Raw genomic sequence first — 27,359 nt, forward strand, 5'->3', positions numbered from 1 at the left:
ATGATCATGATGAATGACACCGCCCTTCTTATTGATCATTTCTGTTTCCTTCCTTTTTCGTTTATGATAGGCGAACTGACTGCATCTGTTGGTGAAAGAAGGCTCCTGATTTTGACCTTATTACCTAATTAAGATCATCAACCTAATAAATGTTTCATTCAGACTAAAACATGTACTGCAACTGTGAAATGTGGCTGAAGTAGTTATAAATCAGAAAATCAGTCCCATGAAACACTATATAATATCACTATAGCCGATAATGTCCAAATTATTTGAAAATCTTCCATGAAGGGAATAAAAGGAATAGCGTCTTATTCCGGATTATCACTTTTGGTTTCCGAAAATAACATTCCACGTTTGATCGAATTCACAGAATCACCAATGTCAGGAAAATCACTAAAAAAATAAAGTTTGTTTGTTTGTTTGCAATATTTTCAAATGTTTTCAAATGCGACTAATATTCAAAAATTTTAGAGTCTTATATAACTGACTTACGCAATACTTCAGAGTCACGAAAGGAGATTCTGACTTAATGAAAATACAGGCAGATATGCCGTGGGGAAGTTTATTGGGGCCAGTCCTTTATCTGCTATACATTTGATATACAATTCAATGAATCAACTGAAAAGTTACAAACCATCTATTGCCTAAATACAACGTAGGACAGAAACATGGCGCATGAAATTGAATCAAAATAAATGATACCAGTATTTATTTTATCAACTAAATAATAAAGCACAAGACAGTATATAACTATAAATTAGCAAGTAGTTCTGTATACAAATACAACTAAATATCTGGGCATGATACTTGATGTTAAACTCTGTTGGAAGCCAAATATTAAAAAATGTGATGAATTCCAGAAGTGCAAAGCGCAAAGTACAAAGCTGAAGTACAAAAAAATTAGTGGTTATTGGGTAAATATTTAGCGCTGTCCATACGCTTTTTCTTAACTAACAAATCTTGAAACCAGTGTGAACTTATTGCTCAACTCGGGGGTTGTACCAGCCAAAGCAATAGAAATATCATAAAAGGATTCTAAAACAAGGTAATGAGAGGTGTTGCTGATGATCTAGGGCACATTCGTAACGACAATCTTCACAAGGACCTGTAGAAACTGTTAATAACGTTATCAAGGACAATGCCCAAAAACATTGAATAGAGGCTCTAACGGCACATCAATCTTGAGGTTTTCCAGATCCTATATAATGATGGCTGAGTCAGATGATTAAGTAGAGTAAAACCGTTGAATCTTGTTCAGTTATGTTATAAGCAAAATTCAGGGTACTTTGTAAGTTTTTAAAACTACCGGTCTTAATTAAAATCCTTGTATATTAATCTATACGTACGTATTAATCTATACGAACGTACTTTTTTCTGTTTGGTTAGCAAGTATGGCAAAAATTATTCATCAAACCTACTAAGATCAAAAAACTTTAAGTGTTCCAAAATATGTTAACGATGATTCTGAATGCCCCATGGTATGTTAGAACCCCGAATTGCAAACCCTGAAATCATAAAAGGAATTTCCAGTATGAATAATATGTTAATTTCGTCCGTTCCGACTATACTATAGTATTATCTCTGTTATGCATTGTATACCGATTTGTAATTAAGAAATATATTCATGTTATTTTCGAGTTATTTCGCCCAGAAATTATACATTGCTCTTAATCCAAGCTTTGGATCTCCTACCATAATCCCGTTTCCAATCGGTAAGTTGCACACTGTAAATCCAAATAACAAGACCTGAAAAACTGCACTAGGGACGCATAGGGCTGTCGAATCATCGGGTATATCCGGTACTTTTCAAGTATGGAGACGTACAATCTTATTCGCTCAATTCAATATTTTGATACAAAACCTTTATTTTGTGTTAAAATAAAATAGCTTCAAAAAAGGCAGTCACCATGACTATTTATTATTGTGAATTAAATTTTACCTCGTTATGAAATGTGTGTCATTTTCCCAGAAAGTTCAGAGCTTCAAGACCAGCATATTCCCCCTACGTTCTTCGCTTGTGGTCGTAATTGAATAATTAAATCAGATATATTAACTATACAAAATAATTTAAAGACAACATGTGAAGAAATATTTCTTTCAATATGTTACCACTCGCTCTAATTATTAATTAAGAGCTTAAATAAAATAGTACTCGACAAAAAATACCCTTTCCCATTTTGAACTATAATTGTCGAGAGCACATTCCAATAAGTTCGTAAAGTTTGAAAAGTTTACCCCAGAATTAAGGCGACATTTTAAAACATCTCTCTAAAGTTCCGTAGAAGTTGTCACCTGCTAATTAAAAAATGAATATTGAAACGTTTTCAGGAGCTACGAGTCAAATGATAACGTCAAACGGATACAAGTTGTCGTATAATATGCTGGTGGTGAGTTATATAACAATTTTATATTATCATTAACTATGCAACTATTGAAGTTATTGCAATTATAAAGCATATACAAATACTCTCTCGATATCAGGCGTATGTTTGTATTTTGATCAGAGATATCTATTAGTCACCATGCGATGAGTCAATGTAAACAACTGTTCAATAACCTGTTAAATGTTAAATTCCGTAGTTTTGACATCTCTACTTATTAGTATTTAATAGTTTTCCATTTAGTTAACTCAGCTCTTTTTTAGCATTACTATTACTCATTCTTCATTAACTTTGGTTGTGTGATCTGAATAATTCTGATACCGAATTTCATGAAACACTTTCAAAAATGTATGGCGACACAGTTCCATTTTATACCAACTGTCGGTTTTGGTTTAAATAGTTTAAAACTGATGATTTTCATAACTCATTCATTCATTAATATTATTAAAAAGCTTTCAAGACTATGAGTTGCAAGACTTACTGAAAGAAAACTGAGCATACACTTTTAAAAAACTTTCAGACAGCTTAGCTGTTGATTAACCCTTTTCTAGAAGTTTATTTAATGGAAGGGAAATTATTACAGCACAAATTATTTAAAATGCCATGTTGAATTACTTCAACATCGCGGTATCACTTTTTGTCAAACAAAATTGAAGAATAGTATGTGGCAAAAGAGTCAAGTCTAATAGAGCCATAAAGATGAGATGAAAAATATATCGCCATAAAGTCTTGCTGTGTATATGGCAGTATCAGGAAGACGTGGTAGATATCTACTGACGTCAATTGAACAAACTTAATAATGTGTTGTTGCCAAAAAGATCAGTGGCAGCGACTAATATGCGCAAAGCCATCCCCGTGCCTGACCACATTCGGCCATACTTTGTATCGAGCTGTGAAAGAGATCTTGTTATAGCCCCAATGCGTAGTTATGCCTCACCTAATGTATACATAAAATATGGAGCCTTTTTATTGCCACTTGTTCATATCAATGTAGCATGTCTTGTCTTACACACGGTTTCAAAATACCGAAGAAATGCAAAATGTAGTAGGGTCCAATTGTCCATTATAATTAAATTGTAAATTAATTTTGGTGGTTAGGATTTGGAATTTTGGAGATCGTCACTTTATTGGTTTTCATTTTGCTTCCAGCTTTATACATTGACCATCACTTTAGACAGATTTGAAAGCTAAAGATGCTCCATTAGATGCGTGTAAGTGCGAAATGATTTCTCCAATGTGTCTAAAATTCGAGTCAAAATTCGCAACAAAATGTTGCCTTTCCATTTATTTTCAACACTGTGTGGATAGAATTATACAAAAATAAACTAAAAACAGACATGACCTTCAGTGTAATGCTGTGGTTAAAGAGATTGATCGATCTGATGTTAGCTGATAATAGAGTTATATTTGCTGGTACGGATGTAAGGCTTCTATTATTTCTCACGATATATATTAATTCGCATTGCAGAGCTCTATATGTTACATCAAGAATTAATAGAAAAAAGACCAATAAAACTAATACAGTCCAAGAAAGCGGAATCTACTGATGAAGTAATAAACTGAAGCAGCCAAGCTACAGGGACTTATAATTACCTAGGATGGAAAAACAGAAAATATATTACTAATATCAGGACTAAAATATGCCTCTTCCGAATAATCGAATAAACAATTATACTGTATGGTTCCTGTATGCTTAAGATATTTCAAATATGATACTGTGAGACTAATATTATTATATAGAGCAGAACAGTTGTCGCCTCTTCTGCAGTTCTGCCACACCAACAGTAACAATATATTAAGAAGTATATACTCCCGGCTGTAGATTGATTATTATACGAAATTGTTGATGTTATGAATCAAAGTGAAGAAATTGGCACAGAAGTTCAGTTATAACTAATTAGGAATAATTAAAAATATACTAGATATATTAAGTACAAAATTAATTATTTAATATTTAAATATTTAACAATAAATATTTTTTCTATTTTTTCGTAAATTCTTATTTTTATTTTTATTCTCTCTTGCAGTGTTCTATTTACCAACTAGGTCTTAATCAAACTTAGTGTTTAAATAACTATGCTCATCGTGGTTTCTTAACTACGGTCCTCGGTATTAAGTTTACCGACTTGTCAGTGGCTAAATTAGAAAATACTTTTAAAACCATCCCAGAAAAAATCCGGTCATACCCAGGCTGGTTACTAACGTGAATAAAATATTTATTCCTTGTTGGATTATACACTTTTATATATGTATTGTCTAGAGTTACTTATAATATATTCACAAAAATAAAATACAATAATGTCCTGCGGGATTCCAACCAACGAATATGGCAGCAATAAAAGGTGAATCGTCACCTTAACCACAGCGGCTACCAAGCCAACCAATATTTTAATTTTCATATAGTTTATGGAAAGATATTTAACTAAGTTCGAAAAAGATTACAGTTTCTATTTCAAAAACATTCGAAAGTTAATTTTTTAAACATTATTTCGAGTTCATTGTTACTGTGCACAATTTTCTTATTCAAGTAGGGACTTTGGATAAAGAAGAAGGCAGTAAGGAAGTGAAAGGATGATTCAAAGGATATTTAATATATTGTGGCCAAGATTAATCTAGAAATGTGTAAAAACTTCTTATTTACCTATGTATATTGTAGTGTTTTGTATATATTAGGAGAAATAGGTAAATTAAAAAAAAATGATGAAGGAAGATCTTGTTTTCTGAACTTTTCGGTTTTTTTTGTTTGTAAAATCAGCCTCTCGACTTTTGATTAATTTAATTGCTTTAACATTTCATTTAGAAAAACTTATAGTTTTTTCTATCTGGGTTAGCTTAAGGAAACGAATTTATACAGTACTAATACATTATAACAGCATTCTTTTAAAGCCTTTTCAATAACCTCTATTATTCTATACCATTGGTTGATTGTTGAGTGGTGATTTTGCATAGTATAATTATATGTTATTTACAGCGTTTTAATAGTAGTTTTCATAAAAACTTGCAAATTGCAGTTAGCAGCGAGACAGTAAGACTCAGCTTATTCCATTGGTTTGTCAAGTTTCTTAAGCATAATTATCTGTGCCACACTGAGACATTCCGGAATATGATTCAGCCTCAAACAATCATTATGTATATATGTCAATATGATGAGTACTTTCCTCTTATTCTATTAATATCCGATAATCTTCTTATTCATCTTATGACCCTTTCTATTAAATTTTCTTTGTCAGCATTTCAGGTTCTGTGCCATACACTTTTAGATTTTCTTCTTAATTTTAACATATCCCTAATATGAAGGACTTTAATTTACTTCAGGTACTGATTTCTCTTTTGTCGGTCGAGTGGCTTAGTTTGCAACTGAGCGAATTTGTTCTATTCGATGTCGGGTACTTTACTCAAGACCGTATGTATTTGTGAATATTACGTTTAAGCCAATTTGTTCCTTCATAATTAGTAATACTGGAGTGTGGTAGATGTTAGTACGTACAATCTTTTAGTTTTAATTTGTTTTCTTGAATATTTCAGGATAAGAAAATCCAGCAGGTCTGGCTCTTTATTATTCGTCGGTAAACCTATATGTGTATTCACATACTGAATTATATGTACAATAATAACAAATTGAATTATAATATTAATGCTTGCCAGTAATTTATTTCCTTTTTCATGTATTATATATCTTCAAATCCAAGCTGCATGTACATTAATGTCAGTTGTAATAAACTGTTGACCTAATTTTAAAAATAAATATCTGTATTATTTTTGTGTCATTTTGTATCTCTAATATTTAATTATTTTTGTTTCAGAACTACCGAATATGCGATACGTTTTCAACAGAAAAGCGGCACCTTGGACTAGCCGGTTTTTATCCAGGAATATATAATATGTATCAAACAACAATCAATATATTTTGCGTTTTAATTGAAACAGGCCAATTGATCTTCACCTTGGCATTTGTTGCAGTACATTGGTCCAATATGATCAAATTATCGGAAACGTTACTATTCTCGATGACCCAAATTGCATTTCTGAGCAAACTGTTTAATTATATGATAAAAAAACAAAACTGCGTCAAAATCGAATTAATGCTTTCAGACCCATTATTTACTGACATTACTGCTGATCAGAGATATATATTCAACAACAATATCAGTTCCGTAAATCGGGTAGCATATATATACAGGATTTTATGTTTTTTCGCGGTACTCCTTTATGGATTATTCCCATTTCTTGATACGGCAGCAGAAGAAAAAGTTTATCCAATACCCTGTCTTTTTCCATTCAATCCCGATAATTATTACACGCCCGTCTATCTAGCGGAAATACTAAGCATAGCTATTGGCGCTTGGCTAAATTCCACTATCGACATCTTTTTCTGTATCATGATCACCGTTGGGAAATCTCAGTTTGAAATACTATCGAATAAAATTGGTGAAACAACTCATCATATTGAAAATCATAGCCTCACAGAGAAGCTACTTAAATCTTGTATCAAATATCATCAAGGACTCTTAAGGTAAGCATCAAAATAATTATTTCATTTGGTAAAATGATAATTAACAGTATATTGATAAATAATATTCCAAAACTTTCGCAAGATTTGAGTACTGACAAATGGCTGTTAACTTTATAACTTTAGTATATTACAAATTAAGTAATAATAATTTTAAAATAGTTTGAAAGCTGATAGTTTTGGAGTTAATAAAAATGGACTGCTATACGATAAAGCAACGTGCATTAATTAGTGATCAGTATTCTAAAAACAGTGACATTTAGCAACTTTTAGAAAAAATGAGGTGAAATCCACATACTTCAATTTAAATAATTAAGGACTGGAACAACTGGTGATGTTCAATAATAATCACCGGCTCTCACTAACAAGTCAACAAGATAATAACACTTTCAAATATTAATATCCAAGTAAGGCGTAATTGAAAATTTTACTAAATAATGTTTTCTTTCTTACTAGAAATCAGAATATGAGATAAATTACCCCCTTGAAAATAAGGAAGTGATAAAAGAAAGGCGAAAAGCTAGAAGATTATGACACAGAATCACGATATTTAATAGAATTTGTAATAAAATGAATCTACAGTTATATCAGGCTGATAATGATCAGCCCGATGTAGCTGTAAATATAATTTCTCCAATGGAAGTTGACATAGAAGCTAACAACAACCTCATTCTTAAAAAGGCTACCGGAATTGATGATATATCAAATGGGTTATTCAAAGAGCTTCAGGAAAAGCAATAATCATGTTGACATATATATTCAATGCCTGTATGAGACTGAGCCATGTTCTGAGATTTCTTAATATTGCCGAATAATTATGCCTAAAAAACCTGACAAACTGGCAGAACAAGTTGGATCTTACAGGTAGCAGCGATACAATACCTGCGATATTAAAATTATTTGAATTATTTGAACTGCTGTTAAAACGCATTAAACCATTTATAAAAACACCACATTACAAGTTTGGCTTTCGCAATCATCATTCGATAATCGACCAAGTGCAAGGAGCAACACCGTTTGTTGAAAACGCATTCGAAGAAAATAAATATTACCCCGCAATATTCCTAGATATCTCACAAGCTTATGATCGGGTATGGCATTCGAAATTAATCTACAAATTGAGCTAATTGCTGCCGACGAATTACTGTCGACTACTTGAATCATATCCCTTCGAAAGAAAATTTCGAGTCCCGCATGAAGCGGCATTCTCAATATTTAAACTTATTTCGGCTGGAGTTCCACAAGGTAGTGTTTTGGGACTGTTTTTATATCTGCTCTACACTGCTGATAGCCTAACAAAAAAGAAACAATATTAAACAACATTTGCTGACGGCACAGTTTTAATGGCAAAATATATATCTCTCTCTAAGGCTATATATATATCGTATCGTATATATTATATCGGTCAACAATATCTACAAATGGACCAGAAGCAGAAAATACAGCTTAATAGTTCCAAATCTATCCATGTTAATTTTGCGTTGCGGTGAATTGAAAAAGACTTAATTATTATATCACTAAACAGATGCCCCATTCCTCAAGCAGAATCAGCTAAATACCTCGGAATATATCTCGATGGCAAGTTAAACTGGAAATATCATGTCAAACAAAAGACAGAGCAGATTAGACTTAGCAACTTGACTGACTAGTCGGAAGATAATCTTTACTTAACTTAAAATCAAATAGATTAGTTTATCATATAGCCAATTTGGACATATGGGGTACAAATATGGGGTTGCACCGAAAACAAAGTTCTACGTTTAATTACAAATGCTTATTGCAACGTAACCGACGAAGAGCTGCACCATGACCTCGGAGTCAAACAAAAAAATACACGAAATGATCCAAGATTTCGCCCTAAAACATGAAATAAGGTTGCTAAATCACAGCAACGTGGAAGCAATACAGCTATTGGACAACACACAGGAAATCGGATGATTGAAGTGGACACAGACTAGTGTAGTGTATAACTGCATTTTTAAGTTTAGCTTAAGTATATTAGTTTTATTTTAATTTGGAAATTAGATACTGATGTATTGATCCCGTACACTCCTTGCTTGTATATTAATGCAAGTACAATAGAATAGTAGTAATACATTAATATTTAAATTAAAACTGTACTAAGTATATCGAATGTAGGAAGCCTTACAGTTTTCCACTATATCGTAGATCATTCAAAACCCACCAAGAGTTCAATTAACGTGTTTTATTAGTAACTAAAAATAGACAAACAAACTAAAATTATGCGACTGAATTTTTGAACCTATTGAATTTGCTTTAAATGATTGGAAGCTTAAAAGGATTAAGGGTATAACTGAAGCTATATGATAATTTAAAAAAAGATTTTTAAAGAAGATGTACTGTTTTATATAATAGGCTCACGATTATTTAACTAATCGACGTGTGTCGTACATAATGAAACAATGGCTACGATTAATTTTGATGATCTTCCATCATCAGTAAAGCTTCAACACTGAACTTTACTTTTTAATGTTTTTGTGTATATTTTTCCTTTTTATAATTTGTGTATGTTTTTATAAGTATAATATAGTGTTATCATTGGTTTCGTATAATTTATATAAAAATAATAAATCTCCATGTTGAACAATCAATGAGATTAACTATAAGTTAAACCTAATTAACATTAAGGGTCATTAACAATATTTGAAGTTTGCAATCCTTCATTTTTCAATAGGTGTAAAATTATCTTGTTTGAGGTTACAATATCTGTTACTGGATAGTCTGGTATTATGGTCGAATTTTCAAATCATTTATATATTGGCATATCCAGTTATCTTCTAAATCTCGTTTATACATCAAAACATCACAAGTATGAATACTGATGGATCCACATCAAATTCGGTTATTCCTTTGAGACTCGGATATTTATCCAATCTGGTGTTCAACAATCCTCCACTTGCCACGGTACTGTTTAATATACAAAGGACGGATATCCCTAAAATTTAATCAGTAAAATTCACATTTTATGATTACAGCGCATGACGCTACTTTCTTTTTATGCTCTGGATTATCCAGATATGTACGTCTCAAACTACAAGAGTAACTATAAATAACAATCAAGTGACTCAAGCTTTCGAAGATATAAATATGTCCAAAAAAGCATGACCACGTCTCCTCAAACATACTATGGTTAAAAAACTGCAATTTTCTAAAATGAGATGTTTCGGATGATTATGTACCTCCCATGATATGTCAGAAACGAAGAGGGACGCGTTCAGTTTATGAGTTCACAAAAGTTATCACCAAAAAGTACATAAAACGAACTTGCAGAATTAAGAATAGCTTCATCATTTGGATTCTCTACCAAAATACGGATTCCAATCCGTAAATTGCAAACTACAATATCCAAAAAACTTATTAAGCTTATAGATCTTTTACTTAGAGAGCCAAAAACGTTCTTACCTTACATTATAATGCAACGTATGCCAGATGCGGCACTTAGAAATGTAATAAAAAGCTACAATTTAAATTAAATGTGGGGCCTTCTATTTAATTATACTTGCGTAAATTTAAAAATAGAAATGTGTCAATATTAGGATATAAACATAATAATAATATAATGTATATTATGTATATTTAATATTAGTAAAAATAAATTAATTTTAGATACAACACCTTGGTCGAAACAACATTCTCAGATGGGATATTTGTGCAGTTTTTGTGCAGCGTGGCCGTGATTTGCCTGACTGGGTTTCAAATGCTTATAGTAAGTAGAATAAATTTCGAAACTAATTTTTTTGCTCGAAACTAATATATATACTATTTTAGATTGAAATACAAAGCGTACAGTTCTTTTTACTACTAGTGTATTTTTCCTGTATGATGTTCCAAGTTGCAATATATTGCTGGTATGGCCAACTTTTAATGGAAAAGGTAACCTATATAGAAGAACAAGAATGACATGTTTATGTTATAACATATTTAATCGCTAAGTATCATTTTGTACTCACCGTTCAGCAGTCGCCACTTATTTCCGTTAAATAAAATCATTTCACAATCCACAATTCATAACTGGCGCAGTTGATAGACTTTCGAGTACATAATGAGGCTGCTCTATCTTGAAATGATTCAATTAACCGGCATATAATTAATTATCAAGAAAAGAAGACAGGTTCACCTTAGATTGGCAATCGATCCACAGATACTCGAAGCATTCCTTGAAGTAATTAAGAGGAGTTTGGTTTACAGTATTGCATCTGGATCTGTAAGGTATTAAAAGAGCCCACAGACCTCCAACCATAAACTATTCCCCTTAGGAGCTTTGAATTGAGGCAATTATTTTTGAGTATCGTCCCTACGTTCGTCTGTCAGTTTTCGTTCGTTGATCTTTTAATATACATTGTTTTTACCTATATTTCGGTAGTATCCAAACTTTTAGTTTCTACCCAAACTAAATTAGAATAAATTAGTCGTAACAGCTTCAGTCCCCCTTTGGTGACCTAACACCCTAAACTTCCATACTTGAACCATGAATTCACGGACTAGGGATATATTTCAAGCTCTGGAGGTTTCTTAATTCTAATAGTTCATTAAAACAGAACAGTCTTTTGATATCCCCGAAGTTATATTGACTGCGATTATGAGACGGTTTCAAACAAACTTATTTTACTTTAAAACTTATATATCTCATTTCTATTGAAAAAAGTGTTGACTTAGTGAAGCAATCATATCTTAATGTAAAAGAAACTATGCCCTGGCTGCGTTTTGCTCTTTGATACTATTCAAACCTTTGGATTATTTATGAAACCGATCAATTTGACTATGAGCTTTAACAAATACATATTTGCCAAGGGCGATAGTGATATAAAGCGTCTTTATAGTATATTTACTTTAAGCTGTGCTATCTTAAATATTATACCTTCGTTCAATAGTTGAAATAAATAAAAATGACATTGAAATTTGAGTATCTATTGCAGTCGAGCTTTCATGCATTTAATTGATGGATTAGCTGTTTTAGACTTTTAAATGTGATGATAAAAATTCAAATAAGAGAAAATGGCTACAGCCCAAATAGATTGACAATACCATATTGAACCGTTTGAACATTTAAGTTTCATTCTTCGTCAAGCAAAATGAGAATATATTTCGGTGGCATATTGTGACTGGCCATGAAAGTCTTGATTAGTCATCCACATCGATATTCAATTCGATATCCGGAATATTTATCGCCGTAAAAGGCTACTGTGAATATGCTCGGAACAACTACGTGCAACATATTACGTATGCAGTATTATGAGCTGTAGAAACCGAATGAAACTGGTGCTGCAGATGCCTACCGACGGCAGTTCAACCAGTTAACCAATGTAATGTTGCGCTAAATACGTTACTAGCAATAGCGGTACCTACCACTTGGTCAGATCGACAATTTCAAAATGATACCAACTCTAAAAACCAAGATAGAACTTCTCAAGTAGTATACAAAATTATCTGCTGCGACTGTGAAAATATCTATATAGGACAAACAGAAAAATGGACGTACGAATGGAGAAACACCGCAATGCCGTCAATAAAAATGAACAAATATCGTCTATGGCACAATATGCAAGAATTATTTCAAGCAAGCGGAATATCTAATCTGATGCATATACCAAAATGTATCATTCGATAAGCTATTGAGATCTAAAAACATTTCAAGGAACTGAACGCTAGAGACAATACACAAGGCCAACCAACATCTTAGAAACGAGCGCTACAAAGTGGATTAAACCAAGCAGAATGCCAGAAGTCATGCGCGGCAAGACCAGTCGAGATGAGATTCTGCCGAAACGTCATCAAAATATGAAAGGTTCTTAACAAACCACAAACAAACCAAAAGACAGCACATTTACAATTACAGAATACCATTTAGGCAAGTGCAAGTTTTTAAAGTCGATGCCGCATTTGCTCACAACAACGTCACGAGGATTCAAATATCTAATTTGAGCTGTTGAAGAAAAAAAAATCTGCCGCATTACAAAATCAAAAAGACAAACTGGTTGTCATCTCAGTGGATAACAACTAGTGAAAGTCGTGCTATTAGACTAAAAATAAGTAGTTTTACAAAAAAAATAATGGGAATATTAATCTTGAAAATAACAACATATATTTCTTAGCAAGACCAACCGCTCACTAATATGTTATAGGTATCATACGGTGTAGTGGATACCAATGCCAGACCGTCGTAGGTTTGACTCCTGTTCTGGGTCTGAAGTGAAAAGTGTATGATTTGATATGGAATAATCTTATCAGTTGGGAGTTTTATGATACTCCCAAATGACTATTATTGTTAACGTTAATATAGTTATTAAATACATATTGCTGATTGCTGTTTGAATAATAAATGCTCTTAATTATGTTAGTATTTAATAGGTCTAATAATTTTAATATTTATGGGATCGTGAGAAACAAATGTTTATGGTTAGGTTTTACTTTTAATTTAACTATAAGAAAAAGTTGAAAAATAGAAATGTATCTTTCTCAAATACGTGTCCTTAATCTGCAGGAAGATAATATCTGAAATATTTTTTGAATCGGAACCTAATTGGAGTTAAAAAAATTATTTGCAATATATATTAAACACAACATTATATATATAATATCATGAGTAACACTCTTACTTCTATTAACCAAACAAATCACGAGTTGCACTCTAAAGCAGGTTCTTTTTATAGAAAGGCAACAAGACGGTTTTCCTGATCCTACTGATACCATAATAGCTGTTTCGGACCCTCTATAGACAAAATCCGACAAGATCAGACTGCAACCGAAATTCGACCACAATTATCAAATTAATCATATTTCTCTCATAATAGAGTAAAAGGACTAATTTAAAAATGACGTGCTACTAAAATTTGCTTTCACGGTATTTTCAATTCAAGATCAGAATTATATTTGATAACATAACATAATTATAATAATAATCTGTAGATTAAAATATATGCAAACGACCTCAAGAAACACACTAACATTTTTGAAATTGCATTTAATTAAATCTATTTTCCATTAACTTTCAACAAAATATTTATAATTCTAAATTACTACAACAATAAGCATTATAACAAACTATCATAAGTAAGATTATTTTCAGAACTCTAATAACTTCACAGCATCAAATATAAATATACGCGATCTTTCTTTACTTTTATATTATAAATATAAGTATGGAATAATAAATGATGTAAGACATGTTTGTATATTAAAACAGTGAATATATAAATGCAACAATTTTGAAATTGATATTTGATTTTATTAGCATGTATATTAAAAGAATAACGAACACAATTAGATAAATAATTTCTTACAATTTGGATTATAAAGGAAAGTATATTAAACGAATGTCTTTATAATCATTAATTTACCCAATAATTTTCTGAAAATTAGGTCCATAAAGTAAGTACTCAAAGTAATTGATACTGGTGCAAAGGTATAGGTGCAAAGAATAAAATGTCATATAGTTACATGTCTTATTGCATTAATCATTAAATACCTTAATATTTTTTATAAATGCTTTAAAATGTATACAAATATACTGATAATAACTCATAATTTCTTCTATTTGTCGTTTGTGTCCTATCTATGCAAACTATATAGTTAGTTTCAATTTTACTCCTGCTTAGTTTCATTACATGTATGTATTCATATGTTCGTTATCTTTTATACATATTTGTTATCTAAAATATATATTACAAAAGCTATATATACACCTAACCGAAACAATAATTTCTTTACCTAAATTTTAAAATAAAACTGCGCTATTATTTACTTCTTTGTTTCACTCTTCAATCTCGCTCTTGCAGATAGTTCATATTTAGTTTGTCTTCTGTGGCTTTCATTTATTTGCTGCTCTTTACTTTGTCTTATATCTCACATGGCAACTAACAATACACCAACAAATAAGAAATCAGAATTCTGAAACTATTTTATAACTTTTAATATTCTATGGGATATTCATTTTAACTCTGGATGCACAAATTAACATTTTATCACATGCAACATACAGTTAGTATTTTATTAAGAAATGTATTTACTATTGCAAACTAAGATACTAATGAAATCTAATTAAAATTATCAGAAGTTAATACCACTAAAATTAACAAAAAATTCCTAACAACCTTTAGAATTATCTCTAGTATAATCAAATTTTATGTCTCCAGAACCATATCAATTAATAACAATACTTAATCAAGAACAACTTTTCTTTCTCTTTCTTCATTATACAGCAGATTAAATCAAAAGTTTTTTTTTATTATTTAATTAATACATTGTTACTAGTCGTTTCCGTCTAACCTACAATTTATCTTTATGATAACTTAAAACTGTGAAATAATGTTTATACATGTCACTGCTCAATTTTTTAATATATGCACCTCACTACACAACACTACACAAGATGGTTTGATTCATTTGAGTCTGGGTCCTGTTCCGGTGGTATCCAAAAGTTACAATATTTAAATATTCGTATGAGAATGGAGTCTTTCCTCATGCCCCCTTGCAATTCTCTTGATATCTTGACTAACTGTGTGTATCTGAAGGTCTCGATGTAGGTAATCAGTCCTATAGTATTTGGGTGCACTCACAATACCTCTCAGGATTTTGTCCCGAAAAATTTGCATTGTATTAATGTTACTCTTTGCAGAACATCCCCATAATTGAACTCCATATATCCATACAGGTTTCAATATTTGTTTATATAATAGCAATTAATTATGTACTGATAATTGTGATTTTCTTCCAATTAGCCAGTACATTCTCCTATATTTCATTTCCAGTTCTTTTGTTTTCGTCTTTATATGTTCCAACGAAATTTTGCATCGAGATTCATTCCGAGATATTTAGCGTTGTTGTTATATGGAATGATACTGTTATTTAATGTTATTGGCGCTTGTACGTTCTTTTTATAGGTGAACTGCACATGTACAGATTTACTTTAATTAATTCTTATTTTCCAAGCTTGTGTCCAATTATTTATATTGTCACTTGTCTGTTATAATTTTCATGAGACTTCTTCACTATTGTCTCCGACAGCTATAATCGCAGTATCATCAGCAAATATAGCCATCGTAATATTTTCCATTTGTGGTAAATCACAAGTGTAGAATAGATAACACATTGATAGATAATTCCTTGTGGCACACCTGCTTTAGCTTCTTTTATTGTAGATATTGTAAATATTCTGATTTTAATGTATGATTTTAATAGTTCGGTGTGAAAATGCTACCAAAACAGCGGTAGCATTTTCTGTACTTTATTAACAAGGCCTTCATGTCAAACCTTATCGAAAGCTTGTGCTACATCTAAGAATATAGCTGAGTATACACTTTTAGTTTCGTAGGCTTTTTCAATAACATCGATTATTCTGTGGGCCTGCTAATTGTTGAGTGCTTGTTAATAAACCCAAACTGGTGTGTTGGTATTAGGTTTTTTCTCTCTATGGTCGGTTTTATTCTTTTCAACAGGGGATTTTTAAAAACCTTAGATATTATTGGCAGCAGTGGTATAGTTCTATAGGCTTTTATTTCGTTTGGTGACTTCCCAGGTTTTGGGATCATTATAATTTCCGCCATCTTCCAAATGTCCGGGACATGTTTTAATCTAAATCCTGTATTGATCAAATTGGTGAGTTTTATAAATCACTTTCTTGGTGGTTTTTGCAGTAACTCTTCAGTTATTAAATATTGCCTGGTGATTTCCTTGGGTTAATGTCAGATTTAATAACTTAAACCTAACTCTTTCGGCGTGATTAATTCAATCATTGAATTTTCAGCTTCTATGTCCAGCAAATTATGTTCAATATTAGTTTCGTTAGGTTTATTATAGGTTTGAAAGTTTTTTCTAGATATTCAGCAAATGTTTCTGCTTTTTGTTGATTGTCACGTGCCCATTTCCCACATAGGTCTCTTATAGGTGGACTGTGTAGACATGATCGCTTTAGATATTTTGTGGCTTTCCAGAGTGAGTAAGCAGTTTCTTTATCGTCTATTAAATTTCTCAGATAGTCATTTATGGTTTTGTTTTACATTTCCAGTATTTCTCTTATCAGTCTTTGGGTTATATTGTTTAAACAATTTTTATTTTCAGATGTTCTGTTGTCATTTTTTTCGTAATTTACGTTTTTCAGGTGCCATTTCCTTCACATCTTTTGGATAATTAATTCCTTTAGTTGTATTCTTAATTTCTGGAGTATTATTCCAAGCAGCTTGTTGAAGATCTACAACGAATTTTTCTGTTTCAAGATTTAATTGTTCAGTTGTCTTGAGGGGTACAATTCGTTTGTTCAATTCTTCAGCAAATCCTTCTCAGTCTGTTCTCTTGTTTGTTAACGTTGGGTTTCTTTCTGTTCTTATTATATTTTCGCTCAACGTCAAAATCACTGACGTATGCTCTGAACTTAGCTAAAAAATTTCTTTGACTTTTATATAATTGGATGTTATGTTTCCTACTATAAAGAAATCTAACAGGTCTGGGGTTTTCTCTTGATCAGTCGGCCAATAAGTTGGTTTTCCCGTTGACATGTATTTACATTTTAGTTCAGCAGCTGCTTTATGCAGTTCATTGCCTTTATTTGTTGTCATTCTGGATCCCCATCTTGTATTATTTACATTAAAATCACCTCTAGTTATAAATATTTCACCCGGGTTGCTTAGACATTCAAATCATTTTTGTTCTTTTGATTGTATCTTGGAGGACAATAAATTGCGGTCATTGTAACCTTGTATCTGCTTGATTTAATAGTTACTGCTGTTACCTGATTTTCTGCTGTACTGAGCCCGGGTTCTTGATAGTGGGAAATTTTTATTGTACTTCCGCCTCTTGCGGTGTCAGCTGGATGTATGGTATGATAGAAAGTATATCCTCTAAATTTTATAAAGGATTCTTTTGTTAAAGGGGTTTATGATATTAAGCAAATATCTGTTTTTTGTATATGTAGGAACACTTGTAGGGTAGCGTGATGTTGCTGAATTCCATTAGCATTCCAAATTGCTGTTCGGATATCTTTATTTGCCATTTCGGGCTTTTGGGGCCACAAGCCTAATGTTTTTCATTTCTAGTTTTTCACCCCTTTCGGAAAAATATTCGATCATTTTTTCTTGTCTTTCCAGCATTCCTATTAGTTTAAGTAGCAATTCGTTAGTGGTTGCTTCATCTTTCTTGGTCTCTTCGGTTATTTTGACTGATACTTTGGGCATAAGTCATTTCACCATTAACGTTGTTATATTTTAGGTGGTTTCTTTTCGCCCATTGTTTCTTGAAATTTAACTTGAGCTACTCTATTTCTCCTCTCTTACTCTATTTCCTAGTATTTTAGCAACTTCACATCCTCTATAACTTGCCGGATGCGCTTCATTGCATTTTGCACATTTCGGCTTAACTTCTTTGGGTTTTCTACACTCTGTGGTCATATGTTTACCTGATCATTTTACACATCTAGGTTCTCTTCAGCAGAATTTCTGTGTGTGTCCATGTAATTCACATCTTTTGTATTACGATATTAAGTTCGATTTTTTTAGAGGTTCGATTTTTATTTCGACCCCTAAAATTCTTTTAATACCAGAAATGGTTTTGAGTCCGTATCATGTTCAAAGGCTAGCATAAATAGAGGTAATGGCTTCTTGTGGACTAAAATTTCTCCTTTGTTATTCTTGATCTTTTCTTTTTTTTAAATATTTGTGCCATTAAGCATTTAAGCCCATTTTGGTTTAATTCTGCGATAATTTTTTCACATTTAGCTGTTGGTGGAAGCCCTCTTGCCATAACTTTGATGTCTCTGGTTTGTTTGTCTTTATAAGAGTGCCATTGCGATTTCAGCAACTCTAAACAATTTATTATTTTTGTGAATGTTGCACGACATTCGGCGTTCAGTTTTATTTGTCCATTGTTTGGTACCGTTGCTTTGAATACTATATAGTTGGACCTCAGTGTTTCGTATAGCAAGTCAAAGTCGGTATATTACTTACGATAATTGGGGGTCGCCTGGGCATTTTAATTTCTTTATTTTGTTCATTATTTTGTTTTATTTTTATTTGCTGTGGTGGAGATCCTGGAGAATTATTTGCTTTTCTGTTTTTATTTTTAACCGTTATCCAGCCTACTTCTTTCTGCAATTCTTCTTCATCTGTTTCGTATGTAACAATTGGACTGATTGTGTTGGATTGGTGGTTTATCACTGTTTTGTCCTTGTCCTCAGAGCTTTGTTTATTTTGTTGTAGCTGGAGGGCATTTATTTGTTTTTGCATATTGGTTAATGCAATTTCAAGACTCTCCCGCGCCGACTTTTCGTTCATCCACGCATTGTAGAGTGCCTGTTCGTTCTGGGTTCTAATTGTGTTCTCTACATTCAAAACTCCAATATGTGATACGCCTGATGTCGATGTTTCCATTTTATCTGTTTTTTTGTGCAGTGTTCTTCTCCATATTTTTTATATATTGTTGAAATAATAATGTTATTTTTATATTTCAAATTATCCTACGCCACATTTGTGGTCCAGATGTTGAGTTTTCAACCCTTAACGTTTTATGGTATTTTACATTTATTTTCTACGGTACTGACCTTTTTTCCGATTGCACTTTCATTTTTTCACCAGTCTGTATAATATTATTGTTAGAATTTTTTTTAATGCCGCATTTGTGACACAGATGTGGCACTTTTGTTTCCTTTCACTGACCGTCTCTCCGGACACGTCTTTACTCTGTGAAAGTTAAACGTCTCTAAATAAAATGCTGATTTCAAAAATTTAATTATCTTGTAAACAAAGAGGACAAAGTTATACTCGAATTTTGTTAATCTAGGTTGGGATAAAATTTTAGCATATGTTAGGTATTTCTCCCATAAAGCATATGTTAGGTATATACCGTCCCATAAAGCGGGCAAATTAATTTGTATTCTCTGCAAAAAATATAAAATATAACTTTACGTGATCTTACTGTTCTTAGTCGTTTTTATCCAAACTTGCCATAGCTCTTTAATAATTCCAACAATACGGCGCTTAATATACTTTGCGTTCTAATGTCATTTCAAATGTAAGAGCCAAACACATACTTAATTTTAACGGACACTATGCTTTATTTTATTTTATAGTCTGTAAAAAAACATTTAGCCTTAACCAAGTTCGATCCTAGGATGCTATTGTCGGCGAGCTAAACTCTTCAAACAAAAGCACGCACGGCTTTCCTGTGGTTTAGTTAATACATCTTGTGTCACCTATCTCACAACTATTCCTGGCTGCTTAATTTAGATGTCTTTATTTAATTGGAATATATTTATCTGTAACGTATATTACTCAAAAATGTTAGGCCTAAAAATTGTTCCTGGGCATAGCTTTAACAAAGCTTTAACATAGCTTTAATGAAGCAAAATATTTGCTAACCCGATTAATAAATATATAGATCATTATTTTTAATATGTAAATATAGAAATAATATATTATTCTTAGAGTGACGCAGTAACCAGTGCATGCTACGAAATCGATTGGCATCGAGCAAGCACGAAAAATCAAAAAATGTTGATAACGATTATGGAGAGGGTCAAGAAACCAGTTATAATGCGAGCTTTTGGTTTTTTTGAACTAAATTTAGCAACATTAATGAAGGTAAGTATCGTATGTCTTTACAGGATAGTTAAGATACAATTATTGAAAATATAAGAATATTTCTATTCCACTGTAACTAATAATGAGACATTACGATTAAGAGAGGCAAATTGAAGAACCAATTTCCAATTCTAACCTAAAAAGGTTCTGAAAACGAGTTCTTAAATATTCTGAAAGGTTCTGCTAAAGCCGAACGAGATATCGGAAAAATTGTTATTCAAAGTTAGCCGAATTTAAATGTAAATTGAATATAATTACACACAGTGTCTCAAAATTCTGATGTACTTTCAATAAATATCATAATGAATAAATCGAATTTGATCAGACAGTCCCATCTTCTATTAATATACTTAATGGAATAAAATATTCAAAATAGCACTAACAGTACTAGAATAACAATGAAAAATCTAGAAACAGCATCAAGCTTTAATGAGCATACTACTTTCAATGGCCAATTTAACACAACTGAAGTCTGATGAACCTTTCGCTTTGGCTCTTACAGAACGATGTAAAGGATTACCAATGCCCTAATTAATTATACGTGCTGAAGAACCTGCTGAAACTGAAGAATATATACCTCAGCTATAAGTTCAGTCCCTTATAAGTAATTTAGTAACTAATCAGATAATTAATGTCATTAATAATCCTTATAATGTAGTTGCGGTTAAGCACGCTTCCCCAAAATGATCTGTCTAGCAATACTGGTGTAAATATTTATTTAAACACATTAAACTCACCCCAAAAACCCTTTCTAGAAAATCTAGTCTTACCAGCTGAGTAACCTCAAATCCATATCCAAATCAAAGAAAGCGAAACGCCATATGGAAACATCAAAATTGGTGCAGTGTTAATTCTTATCAGAAGATAATTTACGCCAATGCAGACCGATTTTATCATATGACAAATAAGTCAGTTGGGCCTCGTGACTCTGTTAAAGAGACTGAAAATTTAAAACTAGAACATTCCTATAATATTGAGCAGTAAAAGTATATAAATATTATAGTAAAATATGTAAAAGTTAATATTCATGAAAATTCAAAAAACATATATCCATGGTAAATACTGACAAAATTATAAATAAAGATAATATAGTTATTGATCATTATGAAATCAAATTCTTTAAATTTAGAAAAATTAACTAAAAATTATTTAAATACAAAAGAAAATAATCCACCTTATAATTCTAGAGGTAAGACAATGTATAATAGAAAACAAAATACTATTCATACGCTTATACAAGAAACTATTCAAAATAAATACTTTCCAGTAATGTTGATGCCTTTGAATAAAACAAAATAATGGAAAATGATGGAAAAAAGTTCTGGAACTTAACAATGATAATGCAATAGTGATCTCTCCTGCTTTAACTGGTCATTCAAACAGTTCTTGGCCATTGATATCAATTAAGATATTACAGAGAAGCATACATTTATCAATTTCAGCAGCAAATATCCTCAAAATTCATTATTAAAGAATTTCGAAAATACAATTTGGCCCGTTCCATGATTAGCATCTATATTCACTTGGACACAAAATTATTTTCAATAATTACAGCCTGACTCTCGTACAGTGTACAAATGGAGATTTAATTAATCAATTTGTATTTTTTATTTGTCGTTTCAGATTTTGAAATCCTCATACTCATACTTCGCCGTGCTGCAGCATTTGTATACTACCAATAATAAGTGAACCTATAGAAAATGTATTTGTAGTAATGTTATAAGAAAATATGTACACATCACTTAAAATAGCAATTAATACACAGAATGCAATATAATAACGTAGACTTTTTTTCAGTTTATATTTATTTGTTAGGTTATTTTATGCTAGGTCGCTAACCATAAAAAATTAATAACAATGCAATAAAGAGTTCACCGACCTTGAACTTAAATGTCACTAATATACCATATTATAATAGTGCCAAATAGTATATTTAGGTATGATATGAGACATTAAATTGAAATAGAAGAAGCATTTTAGAAAGTAATTAATCAAGCTGAAAATAAAATATATACAACTATACTCACTTCTAGGCAATATATCCAAAGTATCAGTACATAGTAAGATTATAATTTACGGTGAAGTTAAAATGTAACAAAAGGTGATAGTTTTGTTAGGATCAAAAAGTATTTATCATATACTAACTGACCCGGCAGATTTGGTACTGTCTCAATCGATAAATAAAAGACCTAATAATCCGTAACTAATAAAAAAAATGGTCAGTATGAACGAATTTTTATTATTATTTTCGATTAATTAGACATGATGCTTCATACTTAAAAAACAGAGTTTTCCTGAAATACTGACTATTTATAAGGTTTCAAATAGATATTTACAGACACACACAGTTATGATACAGTTTAATAATCAATTTAAAGCTTTCTGATAAACTCTATTTTTTATTTTGTTTTGTGGTGCGTAAATAAACAAAGATGACGGTTTTCCGAATGCGAGCGAATACGCGACGTATAATTATCCATACACGAAACAGGGAAATTCCAAGTTGATTCCGCAAACTTCCAACGACTGACCTTGAGATTTATTTATGGTCATCTCAAAAATCAGATGTACTGGAAACGTTTAAAATCGAATGGTAAATCCGTTGGAATTATCGGTATACAAGGGATCAAGATATCCTCTCCTTCGTATTTTCCCTTTATGATTGTTGCTTAAATTATGTTATTCATCATCTTTTTCACAGCCAGTCTTGTTCCATTGCACAGTCGAGATTGATTAATGTTACGCAGCATGATAACAACTGATTCTACTTTTAACCGCAAATTGTGAGGTGTAATCCAAGCAATTCCAGTGAATTTAAAAACTCCGTGGGATAGTTGACTACGTCGTCCTGGTTCATAACGGTGTCGATTGATTCGAAGGAAACCAACTGTCCCGGAAGAAAATTCTGAATGGTCACATGGAGATCCTCGACAATCTCGAATCCTCGACTTTTTTCCTCCTGACGATTTTCTAAATAGACTACAGTGGGGTGTCTTTCATGGATCGCTAATGAAAAGATATGCCAAATTGCTTCGTTGCTACTTACATGGCGACCCATCTGGTACTGGCCATATCGCTACCTTTTTTATAACATATTTACATATATACTTTATCGCCTTCAGAGAGTTACAATATTCCACATTGATGTGAGTCTCAACAGCTTTGGATAATATTGGCGAGTATGGCACGATATAACGATTATCTAAATTAACATTTTGTTTTCTTACCTTCACAACTACCGATCGCCTATTTTCCACAACTGATCGCCAACGATACAATGGATCATTTCCTGTTATGGTTTCAGCAATCAGGTCTCTTGAGTATCGCTTAGAATACTTGGCGTCAACTATACAGGGTGAATTGTAGTTGAAAACTCCGCAAAGTCCATGTATCATGTGTTTGGTAACTACTGCCTGCAATTTTGGATCAACTGTGAGAAAGTGGGCATCGTCCTGTATAATATATGTAGCGCCAAATGGTTATTTCCAAATTTTTCTTAAAGAAGTTTTTCTTAAAAAACTTGGAATCATTTAAAATCCGAGAAACTAGAGAGCGTAAAGGATCTGGTGGTGAGACCAATTGTAGCAATTTTACTTTGCCTCCAGAACAACATAATCCAGTAGATTCACCACTGTACTTTAAGGCCTTGCAATATTTACAAATTATTGTCATTTCCCCAACTGTTGCCGATTTGTTGCCACAATAATCTATTGGTGCATTATACCGCAATGCAGCTCTTCTAGGATCACAGGAGCACTGTGTCTGGGGAATCACTCAATTTCATTATGTCGTGCTCGCTGTTGTTGTGTTTGATGTGCACGAACTCGTTGATTTCTAAACATATCTACTTCATTGTCACTCTCTAAAGAACGCAATTCTGACATAGCCATACGACTATTTTCTTGATCTGTCTCTCTCTGGTCATCAATGAGGTTAGCTCTTCGCACATTCGAATCACTCCTACAACCTAAGTCAGGTCGTCTTCTCCTCGGCATCGTAAATTGTATTTAATCAAAGTGAGAAAAGTTCTCGCGCACTTAGCAGTAAAGTGTCACACAATTATCACAAAAAATCAACCAAGAAAAGAACGCATAATTTGAAATGTCACTATCACAATGTATCATCAAAGTTAAGACAGTTCTCGCGCACGTAAATTGTCGGATTCGATCCTCGACATCAAAGAGAAAACGAAATTGTTGTTTTTATTTAATTTCGAGCATTTTCATATTTATTCACCATTTAAACTTTTCCTGGAATTTCACAAATAATTCCAGACCAAAATTATCGCAATCCTGGGTCTTTCCAGACCAATATTTGGAGTGTCAATAACTGTTTCTGCACACCGGTCTGGTCACCTACCGGAAATGCCGCGCAGACGCTGGATAGCTGTCGAACGAGGCCTGCGCGACTACTCGCATCCTCGACCAGTGCTGGGGTTCTAAATCCCAGCAAACCTTTCTATATTTTCAATTTTTACATAGAATATAATTGAACAGAGCTGTGGAACAGCACAAGACAGCTCAAGACGGGACCTTGGGGTTGCCACACCCGTACTATGGTTGCAGAACATAGAGAACAGCCTACATTCTGCAAACCCAACTCCTTGGGGAAGACTGGAGCGCCGGGTCACTCCCTGAACCCAAGCACGAAGTATAGGTCCCATTAGGGTGTCACGGATGGGAAAAAATTCGAAACGTGGATTTTACTAAATTAATAATTCAAATTTTCAATCGATTACTTTTATGACCATAAACTGGCTCAAATGTTCTGCGACTATTGATGGTTTCGATTATCAGTAGTTCCCAATACTAGTATACGAGTTAATATCGTTTTATGATCCTGCGTGACAGTTTACTACTCACGTTTATTATTTATCAAGTAAAACGACGGGACACAATAAAGATCACAAGATCATGCCAATTATGCCAATAACTAGCATAGGTAAAACCCAATACCTTCTGGTATAGTATGTAAATTGACCGCTCAGCAATCGGTAGAATTAGTGCCGAAGACGGTGTTCCGAAGCCCTCTTTAAACAGTAGATCACTCATAATTAGCGTTATTAACTGTCGAGTGAAAACGACTATCGCCTATTTAATTTATTTTTATTAATCTCTTAGAACGTCAACAATCTGCCCGTGGGCGATAAGTATTATCGTTTTATTACCGTTATACAATATAATCATCCTAACATGTAGAAGATCACTTCACTATGTGATCTGCTGTAATATTTATAATCTAAAGCTTGTTCTAGATACTATTGTAACTTATTTTAAAGTCTATATTAACTTATTCTAATGACTATTCTAACTTATTCTAGAAATTATTAAATTTCACTCTACGTGTCTATTAATCAGTTGGTATGGTAGCTTGCGTTTGAGCCTACGCAATTCACTGACATCGCGCACATTTAACTGTTTGGCAAGTTCATTGGGATGCACTAATAGTCTTTCAGAGTACTTCGCACTAGCACTTCAAATCAGACTCGTTATGGGTTCTATGTGGATATCGCGTTGAATCAGTTTGTGGGACACGTAATATGGGGCATCGACGATGACTCGCAACACTTCATTCCGGAACCTCTGGAAGATATCTATGTTAGATTTACTAGTAATACCCCACAGTTCAATAACATAGGCCCAGATTGGCCTAAGTATTGATTAATACAGAAATAACTTGTCACCTAATGACAATTTAGATTTACGCCCTATCAGCCAATACATTTGGTTTAGTTTAAGCCCAAGCTGTTTGCGTTTTATCACTATATCTTTTTTCCAAGTCAGATGTCGATCAAAATGCATTCCCAGATATTTAGCTTTGTCTGCTTGCGGAAGATCATGATTATTCAATTTTACTGAAGGACATGTTCTTCTGCAAATGGTGACTGTCATATGGTAGATTTTGTCTCATTTGCTTTGATGTGCCACGTTCTAAACCACAATTCGTCTTTGTTAAGATGAAGTTGTATGTGGCTGATGTTGGATTCTCGTGTGGTGATAAAACCGCTGTTTCGTCAGCATATGTTGCAACACTAGTATTTCTTGAGGTTAGTAGGTCAGTTGTCTACATAAGATATAATAATGGGCCGAGAACACTGCCCTGCGGAACACCCGAATATATGGGCTGTAGATCAGTATATTCGTCACCCTGTTTGACAATAAAATGTCTGTCTGTGAGGTATGATTTTAGCAGTTGAAAGTGCGTATGGGGCAAAAGCGTTTTCAATATAATACGCACTCCAGTGTGGCACATTTCGAAGGCCTGATATAAATCGAGAAATGCAGCGGAGCAATTTTTTTTAGTGTAAGTTTTTGTTAATTTCGATGATTAATCTATGTATTTGCTCTAATGTTCCATGTTTATTCATGTTTATTACGAAGCCAAATTGATGGTCTGGAATAATACTGCGATTAATTTTAATCTCCTCTGCGATTAATTTTAATCTTTTAATGTATAGTTTTTCGAAAAGTTTTGAGATGACAGGTAACAGGCTTATAGGCGAATAGGACGATAAGAGGAGACGTCTTCTGATTTTTTTCCCAGGTTTAAGAATCATAATGATTTGAGCCACTCTCCAAATTCTAGTAAAATAATTAAGTCTTAGCATGGCATTAAATATGAATGTTATTAATTTTATGCATTTTCCTGAGAGCTATTTCAAGATTCTTCCAGTAATTAGGTCAAAACCGGGAGCTTTTTATCATTAATTTCTTTAAGTATTGTTTGTTTTACTTCCTTAACATTAAATTTCTTATGTATCAGATTCATTTAAAGCAGAGTGTTCAGAAAGTCAATTATGTTATTTTCTTCTTTTGCGGATATTTCAGATGGGTACGGATTAAATACGGTTTTTAAGTGTTTAGATTATGTTGTTGAGGT

At 32.5% G+C, this 27,359-nt stretch overlaps 1 protein-coding gene across 1 annotated transcript; it reads left to right on the plus strand.

The window, feature by feature from the left end:
• Positions 1 to 2,346: 2,346 nt before the first annotated feature.
• LOC143194139 (odorant receptor 85b) lies at positions 2,347 to 22,233 on the plus strand. The gene is made up of 6 exons (XM_076400721.1): positions 2,347 to 2,390; positions 6,188 to 6,897; positions 10,522 to 10,621; positions 10,684 to 10,788; positions 20,325 to 20,480; positions 22,104 to 22,233. The coding sequence occupies exons 1-6, from the start codon at positions 2,382 to 2,384 to the stop codon at positions 22,167 to 22,169; spliced, it is 1,146 nt and encodes a 381-aa protein (XP_076256836.1). The 5' UTR covers positions 2,347 to 2,381; the 3' UTR covers positions 22,170 to 22,233.
• Positions 22,234 to 27,359: the final 5,126 nt, after the last annotated feature.

This window comes from Rhynchophorus ferrugineus, unplaced genomic scaffold (genome assembly GCF_030347505.1).
Source record: "Rhynchophorus ferrugineus isolate W39M unplaced genomic scaffold, kcgeb_rfMv2 rfM1, whole genome shotgun sequence".
NCBI classification, from domain to species: domain Eukaryota; kingdom Metazoa; phylum Arthropoda; class Insecta; order Coleoptera; family Curculionidae; genus Rhynchophorus; species Rhynchophorus ferrugineus.